Genomic DNA, 9,144 nt, shown 5'->3' on the forward strand with positions numbered 1-9,144 from the left:
AATGGCAACAAGGTGGCAGCTACACTGCCGAAAGAACGAGGCGTCTGGCGGCTCTATCTGGATCGAGTTAGGTTGGGTTTCAATCCAGGCTAGGGGGGGGGGGGGGGGGTTATACGGTGATCTCCATCATGATTAGAAAAAAGTTCAGGGTTCGTCTTACAAAATGGCCAAGAGCGAATCTCCATCGGTATCGGACGGCCGGATATGGTCCGGGTGCCATAACGTCAGCTCCTTGTATTTATCGTGAACACAAACCAACGGCGCCCACAATATTGGGAACTAGTGGCCCACGGTTTAAGCAGACGGCCCAGTCAAACACTCACACCTCATCCGGCTCGTCGCTATATATACAAGACCCACAGGCATGCAAGAGCAAGATTTCGGTGTGCCTCTCTCCTCTCGAAACTGCAAACTGCGGCGGTACCAGCAACCAAGAAATGTGCGGGGGTGCGATCCTCGCCAACTTCAGCCCCGATCGGGTGCGCCGGCGGCTCACAGCAGCCCAGCTCTGGCCAAACGCCTTCTCGTCGGCGGAGAGGAGGACTACCGGCAAGAGGAAGAGGAACGCCGCTGCCACGACCGACGACGAGTTCGAGGCAGAGTTCCAGCGTTTCGAGGAGGAGGACAACCACGACGAGACTCCTACCGAGGCGGCGTCTGTAGCCGGTCGGTCCCGGAGGTGCCGTCCTTACCTCGCCGGTGCAACCAGCCCACTAGATGTTCCCGTCGCTGGGGGCTCCAGGCGGCGCCGCGTAGCGGGTGCCAGGAGCAGCAAGTACAGAGGCGTTCGCCGGCGATCATCTGGAAGGTGGGCGGCGGAGATCAGAGACGCTCGGCAGGGGCGGCGCGTGTGGCTCGGCACCTACGGCACTGCCGAGGAGGCCGGCCGTGCGTACGACCGCGAAGCCCGCCGGATCCGCGGGAAGAGAGCGAGGCTCAACTTCCCGCTCGAAGGCTGTTCTAGCCGGAGGAACATCGACCTCAACCGGCCCGCCGTCCCTGACGACGACATGATGGCTACCGATGATGACGCAGGCAACGTCGAGGTGACGAAGATCATACAGCCGATGGCGCAGGGTGCTCACGACGAGCAGACGGCGAGCATCGTATCTGAGCTTATGGGCAGAGCGCACCGGAGGAGCGGAACCAGAGTGCCGCCCGAGGCGCTGCTGCGTGCGGCGTTGATCTCCGCATGCAGCCGCGAGATGGAAGAGGTTGCCGCCCTGAGGAGGGACCTGGAGAACCGCATGAGGCAGCTGGATGAGCGGAAAGATCAGCTCGCGAGGATAGCTGCTCTTTTGCTTGACTGATCAGCGCCTCAGCGGTCATCGCGGACCGGTGGTGTATTTAGCTGGTGGAAAGGAAACTAGAATGTGCCGCCACAACTTTCCATTTTGTTTGAAGGGGCAACTTTCTCAGTTATTAGTTAAAAATAAATGTGATTAATGTTTAGTCGATTTAGAGCATCTCTAGCAGAAAACTCAAACTGCAAACTTCAAATACGCATTTGAAGATCGAAAAATTCGCCATTTGGAGGCCGAAAAATGCCTCCACAGACCAGACCCGGTAAATCTCTACTATATAAAAAAGAGGAACTGGTTCTGTCTTCTCCGGTCAGAGGTTTCGTCAAGCATATTTTTAATAAGACTATTTTACCCTCCCACCAAACCGCTTAAAAAACTGTAATTTCAATCACTTTCCAAAAAAGTTGACGCCCAGCCTAAATCTCATTAACACACCATGTCCACACAGTCAATTCTCCATCCCTGAATCTCGCTTGTCTTCCCGAGAGAACCAAAACCCCAAACCTTTCTATCGCGGCGGCTCGAGATCTTGCTCTACCATGGCGGAAGCTCGAGATCGGGATTCACCGCAGACCTAGCCATTTGCACCGCCCCACGGCGCTTCTCCTTAGACTCCCGAAACCTTCGCCGCTACGCTCGGACGTTAGGGCCATCTCCAGCGGGGACCGAGGCGATGAACCGTGCTCGCCGGTTCCACACCAGCACAATCGCCTGCCCGCGTCCAGGTCCGTGCCTTTCGGGAGGCCGTAGTGGGGGTGAGGCCGTGAGAGGCCTGTGGCTCTGCGCTGACTTCCTCCCCTCCGATGATCAGTTGCGCCTCCTTGCTGCGATCCAACGAGTTGAGCCGCCGGCCAGGAGCCTCCCTTCTTCCTCTGGCCATCTCTTACCTTCTTATTTTATCAGAGCCATCAAATCTCGGACGAAATTTGGGTATCGATGAGATGATTCAAAGGGTGGTTCGGTGATGCCCAGCAACAAACTAAGTTATTCCCCCTCGATTGTTTCAGCATCTAACAAATGTTCACTTTTGTCGTGCACAATTTCTTTGAAAGTAGAGGAGATATTCTGTCTGTCATCAAATTCCAGGAACTTACATGCTCATAAGCTGAATATTCTTTCAAAATTTTCCTGTTTAGGCAATGAGATTTGGTGATCTCCCTCCATGGGCTGTCGAACTTTCTACGCTTGTTCGAGAATGTATTTGGATTGGTGATGTTGATGTTGGCATCAGCCCAGGGTGGATGAACGGGGATGAGGATGCATGTCCTTTGCCATCAGATTTGCTGTGGAGGGAACCGCTTTTTGATGAACTGATTGCAAACAGGTACAAGCCAGGTGAGGTGCGAACTGTTACTCTTCTCAATAAATTTGGAGCCCTATGTTCAACATAAAGCATACAAACAGTGCTATTATTCAAACCTTGCTTAATACCCAGAACACAACTATACAAGTGCAAATAGATGGATGCACCATTTTCTAACTAGGATAAGCAAATTTCAAGTCTATCTCGGCTGGTCTGTATCGTCGGTTGTCGCTAGGACACAAAAATCGCCATCTGCTAGCCCCCACCACCCATGGGCGAGGTTAAATTTTTTTTGAAGTGAATCAGTGGAAAAGGCTCCCACTGGAATTTTTATATATATGAGCAAACAAACTGTACAGGGGTATTTACAGAGGAAAGGAAAAGAGAAACTAAAAAAACAAGATCTATCTAATGCTGATCTCTAAGCCAACTTTCAAACTGAACTTAGTTTTTCTTCTTCATTCTGTAATTGAGCATCCTCATTTCTTCTAAAAAAAGGGGCGAGGTTACATAGCTGTGTCGTACACTTCATGCCTCTTTAATCGCTCTCTCATTGTCCCCACTGCGTCCCTCATCGAGAATTTGTGACGGGCTAAAATGGAAAGTTCCTAAAAGAAACAATCTTCTTTTTTACAACCGGTTTGTTAAATATTTTTTAGTAGAGCAAATCGTTCTTGACATGGTGAGATTCTACCCTAAGAACCAGTATCAAGCAGGAATAACAACACAATTCTATTACAATGAGACTGGAATTGAACTATAAAAAATTGAGGCAATTTAAAATCGGGAAATACCCAACCTATTTGTTTTTGCCTCCTACCGCAGAGGATTGAGGCACCGCTTGCCGATCTTGCTGCCTCGCCGGTGTGACTATCCTTAGAAGACGTTGTCATGCCTGAGTCAACTCCTCTCTGGCGCTTGCAGCCACCGTCTGACTTGCAGTCATCTGCGGGGGACGCTCGCCGTCATCACCGGTCGGTCGCTGTCTCATGTGTATCAGGGTATGGGAATCTGGGTTATGGGTAGCTGAAACATCCAAAATTCCTCCAAATTTTTGGAGATCTCTTATATGTAAAGAGATGTACTTCAATGCCGATGAAACATATGATTCTCCTAAAAGCATAGACCGTAGTGACATTTTCTATATGTTGGTCACAATTTGTTTATAATTTATTTATTCTGAGGCGATTGGGAGATTTATATTACAATTAGGAACAGAGTAGGAGCCATTACAAATTAGATATGACAATGAAAATACAAAGGGGCAGCTGAAATAAAAATAAATAAACTTTCCATAGTTCCCCCAGCTTGGCAAGCTCATGTGCTGGTCCTGCCGAGTTGCTCTCTCTTCGTGTCTTACGTAGTAGAATTTTGTAGTCATGGAATAATGTCAGCATGTATTTGGCTTCTTCAAAGTAGTTGTACCATTGTTGATCGATCCTACTTATTCTTGGACAGTAGCTCGACAACAGCAGCACAGTCAATCTATTCACGATTGGTCCAACGCTCAGAGACAGCAAGCAATGTAGCTAAGATTCTTGGCCGCTTTGATGCTTAGAGGACTCTGGGGTCCCGTTGCATTGAGGCCATTGTCGTCCTCAGGTGCGTGGATACGTCATGGCTGCCGTTGTTCTCCCGCCTAAACAACTTTTTCCTAGATCCCTATGGCCTTCCGCGCGGCTGCGGCATCGTTGACACTTCGATCCACTCGGCATGCCGGTCGGGTCGGTTGCCTCCGTTCGTGCAGCAGGAGAACACGAGAGAAGGCCGACCGTTGAGTAGGTGCGTGCGTTGATTGCGGGCTTTCGCCTCCGCCGCAGGCGGCTGCGCTGGGCTTGATGGTTTACTTCTTTTGAGCTTGTCGATGTGTGATCTCGAAGGCTCGCCGTGGAAGGTTACCAGCATGATCATCTTGTTCTCCTGGCTCACGATTTGTGGATTTTGGTTCTGTCCGCCATGGTCGCCGCCATGATTATGGCTTGATCTCTTGACCAATCTGTAGTAGGCGTTGAACGCTCGTTTGATGTAGGGCAGTTGATTGTTTCTGTATTTAAAGGCTCATAGAATAGAATTAGAGAAGAGCACGACTTAGGGAGAAGTAGGATCGGTGTGGACGGACAACAAAAAGGAAACATGAGGCAGCCTAACGTGTTCTAGAAGGATGGACGAAGGAAACTCATGTCGCACAAATAACGATTAGAAACCGGATCCATAAGGACTCACGGGACGGTAGGACTCATAGACGAAAGCGCCTTACGCGGCGGACGAAAGTGCACTTAGACGGATCAAACCAAGGAAACGTTAGCTCCTTTATTATTAGGTATAGAGGTATAGATTCCTATGATCTGTTATGACAAATTCATTTTGCAATGTAGGGTATCTGTGCTCATGTTGATCTGATGCGCTTCGACAACAGGATTGCAATAGTCTTTCTCTGAGTCTGCCGTGATGAGCTTCAGTCGAGAATGTGCTGCCTAGGATACACAGAATACACAGAAGCACGGGGAGAGTGAATCGAGCAATGTCCCCGTCTATCTGAACCCAGGGTCACTTGTAGTACTGTCAGGCGATGCACGGTATCACTGGAAGCACGAGATAAACCGCAAGCCAGGTGCTTAGGTCTGGAATGGGAGAGAGCTTGAACAACATAAAAGAACTTCAGTTACTCTGTGGAAACTTAAGACTTCTCCCAACTAAACTTCACAGGGTTAACATTTGTTGCAAATTTTTAGGGTTTTGGCAATGTTGCAATGATTATTTTGCTAAAGATGACCAACTAGATGTTCTTGGCATGTGAATACAATGTTCTGGTATTTGAAAATTATTGCAGACTATTTCAAAATTATGAATGTAAGAATTTATTTTCTTTGTGGAGGCACTTCATCTTGGTTGTCTACAGAAAAGGAAGAGGTGTACCTCATGCTTGGTGGAATTGATCATTCCTTTGTATCACTTCCAATGCTAACTTATGGCATGAGAGGGTGCTATCTATTGTCACATGAAGTAAATACAATATCAGTAAACCAGGCCATGCCATTCACGTGTTATTGTTTTATGATATTATGAGTAATTGCCTATTGGAGAGTTATGACCTATTAATGATGTTTCCTTTATGGTCGATTTAAGGGAAATCAAGGTTCATACAAAGAATGTTTAAAAATGTTTTTCTATGAAGAAAAATGATTTGTAGACCGACCGTTGAATTGACCAGCAAAGTACAAACTCGGTGGGCTTATCATTGAAAGGTACCGAATGAGTTTAAGATGATTCTTTGGGGGTTATCCAAAGTGTGTTATATCTACATTGTTGTTGTGCAAGCATCGAGCTTTTATTGTTGCCCTTAGAGACCTGGATGATTGTGAAACAATGTTGCATTTGTTTGTGATGGTACCTGCTCTTGAAGGTGAACATGTACAATTACAACGAATTCATAACTTCGGAAAAATCTCTGTAAATGTCAACGAACCTGGTGTTTGCCTCTTTCAAACACTTTTTTCCTCTCTAATATACAACATTGCCCTTGCATTTTGTTTGGTTAATTTGGAGGAATCTTTGTACATTGCAAGTTAATCCATGAATGGTAGTCATATCTTTCTTGAACTAATTCTCTTCTGAAGTCATTTATATGAATCAAGGGCATACACTACCAAGTAAATCTTTGAAGTTATTGTTATCTCCATACATTCTGCATTCTTATTCACTGCATTGCCGAGTGTCTACAATCAATATTTATGATTTGTCTACATTTTGTAGGCTGAAGTTCAAGGGAAAAGGCTCACCTAGATAACTCCACATGCTCTTCAGCAAGTGCAGATTTTATGGGATTCATGATCTGAGAGATGCACCAACGGGTTCTATAGTGGATTTAGGAAGAGAATGCTATTGAGGTCTAGAAAGAGGAAGTGTCGCATGTCATCATGGTTTTAGGGCTAGGATGTCATCGAATCACCGAGCAGCTGAGAGATAGAAAATACTCTATATTGAGTGTCCGCACTTAAGACCTAAGAAGATAAATAATCATTGGAGGTTCACTAGAGTAGATGCAGTAGAACCCCGTATGACCTTATAAAAAATGAACACTAGGGAAGCCCTTATCATATTTATTTATGCTTGCTGACACCAATGTAAGGATACATCATTTGTGTATGGATATTTCATTTATGTAAATCATCGATCAAATGTTCATTTACACATGTTCATGAATTATAATGATCATTTGTCACAACTTAAATGGAGTTGACATTATTTCTGTAACAATGCAGTTGGTATGTAGCTATTATGTTTACGCATGTGATGTGGTGGCAAAAAAATGAGGACCGTGGCAATGCACAGACAAAGGTTTCGGCTTCATGGTGTTGGAGCGGATGATCGATAGGATGAGATGGTGATATCGGCGCCTAGCACTACTGACACTTGCGGAGAAGCGGCGGGAAGAGGGGACCGTGGTGGTACGCTTGGAGCACACATGTGTCGCGCTAAAATTATATCCACGACTTAGATTGTCCTTCTCCCGTTGCAACGCACGGGCATATTTACTAGTAGAAACTGTAAAATAGCATATTCCCGAATATTTCACATTCTTCTTCCTTCCAATCCTCCGCGCCGCAACACCACGTCGTCGGCCCGCGCTCGGCTGCCCCACGCCGGCCACGCCCGCCCACGCGCCGGCCGCAACCTGCTCGCGTGCAGCAGCCGCCAGCTGCTGGGCACACACGCGCGCAGCAGCCCGCTCGCGCCGCAGGCTGCAGGCCACGCCCGCGCCGCCGGCCGCCGGCCACGGCCACGGCCACGCCCCGCGCTCGGCCGCCCTGAGCATCCTCGCAGCGCTGCTCGACCAGCTCTGCCCGAATTCAACCTGGGCGGCTAATTTCGGCGAGCGTGGTTTGATTTTGCCTAATCTCCAGTCATATTACGTGGAAGTTCGCCGGAATTTGATCGGACTCCGATGAGTTTATCGGCGAACTGTGTTGGAGCGAGCTCGTGAGAGCGTTGACCGGGTTGGCCTGCAAACATGTCACCGAAACCCCAACTATAGAGGTCGTGGGCTTGATATGCAAACAAACCTCCAAAAAAATTGCGGGTTTGACCACTTTGGGGTGTCTGGACTGGGCGAAAAACACGCTAAATCCCCAAATCGGCCTGCAATTATCCGGGTTTGACCAATTTGGGGGGTCTGCTAGAGATGCTCTTAGAGCTAACTTCGTTCTCGGTTACACGATGTTATCGAATCTTAGTTTCAACCCATATTGCAACTTACTATTAGTACGAATCACGATGCAAATCTAACAGTTTGGAGACATTTTTCCTAGTTGCAATCTGACTTGCGCTGCCTAGTAAAACTTACAAATAAACCAGATGTAGAGATGGCGACTAAATTAAGTTGCAGATTGATCGGTGTCTTATAGCGAAGCTTTATTTGTTTACATGCGGACCTTTATAGATTGGCGCTGGGTTTTGGATGGAGGTAGCGAGTGGTTGTCATTAAGCAGTGGGATGCCCGTGCGCCTAACCGAAGATGCACCGATCGAGAAAGCAGAAAGAATGGAAAGTTCATACATACTACCTAAACGATGTCAATGGTAAGAACAAACGAAAAACTAAGTGCCATCCCTTGAGAGTCTTCTCCCTCCCCCCGGCTCCTCTCCCTCTCCCTCTCCTCTCCGGCCGAAGGGGATATGGGAGAGGACGCCGGTCGCCTGCATATATTAGTAGTAGGGTAAGAGTTTGTTCCTTCGTGGAGTATGGCGTTATGCCGTGGCGGCTGTTGCTCCTAGTGCTTCGGCGCGGCACTGGGTGGTGGCTGGCGGCGCTCTCCGGCGGATCTCCGTGGTGGAGGTCGGTTTCTGGAGGCGGAGCTGACCAAGTCGTCTTCAATAAGCGCGGTGGCGATCCAGATCGGGCGGATCCTGGTGGTTTTTCTTCTGCTGTTGCCCATCGTGGGGATGGGATGGCAGAGGGATGGATCCTGGATTCCGTCGCAGATCTGGGAAGCGGGAGCGTCCAGCAGCTGCAAGCAAGGAGATTTTCGGGAGCGCATCCTCGGCGGCAACTCGTCGACGGCATGATGCCGTCCTGCCGCCGACCTTTATGGCCCAAGGGCGGCCGCTCCGAGCTCTGGATCCGGCAAGACGCCGGAACTACCTCATCTACTTCCTCCAGGCCAAAGAGCTAGAGGGGAAGATCTTCCTCAGCACCGTCAAGGCATCCATCACCTGCCCTGTCCCAAGTGGTTCCGTCCCCGGTGACGGTGTGGGTGGCCATGGCGGCGTGTTGTTCGTCAACTTCGGTGGAGAAGGACTCGATGGTGTTTCCTCATTTCTTTCCAGGGTCCTTAGTGAAAAAATAGAGGATGTATTTGGAATTTTATTTCTCTTACAGTCCCTCTATGTAATTTGTAACCCCACCGCTCCTGATTAATGCAGTTTCTGGGGCCTTCTAGGCCCTCCCTGTGTTCAAAAAAAAAAGTGCCATCCATAGCTGTTTAGAGAATAAAAATCTGTCAAAAGTTCAGATAATAAGAAAAGGAGAGATGATAAT

At 48.3% G+C, this 9,144-nt stretch overlaps 1 protein-coding gene across 1 annotated transcript; it reads left to right on the plus strand.

Annotated features, from left to right (window-relative positions):
- Positions 1 to 394: 394 nt before the first annotated feature.
- Positions 395 to 1,452, plus strand: LOC127301349 (ethylene-responsive transcription factor RAP2-12). Its single transcript, XM_051331571.2, has one exon. It carries the CDS (start codon positions 438 to 440, stop codon positions 1,308 to 1,310), a length of 873 nt encoding a protein of 290 aa, XP_051187531.1. The 5' UTR covers positions 395 to 437; the 3' UTR covers positions 1,311 to 1,452.
- Positions 1,453 to 9,144: the final 7,692 nt, after the last annotated feature.

Source organism: Lolium perenne, chromosome 4 (assembly GCF_019359855.2).
Source record: "Lolium perenne isolate Kyuss_39 chromosome 4, Kyuss_2.0, whole genome shotgun sequence".
NCBI classification, from domain to species: domain Eukaryota; kingdom Viridiplantae; phylum Streptophyta; class Magnoliopsida; order Poales; family Poaceae; genus Lolium; species Lolium perenne.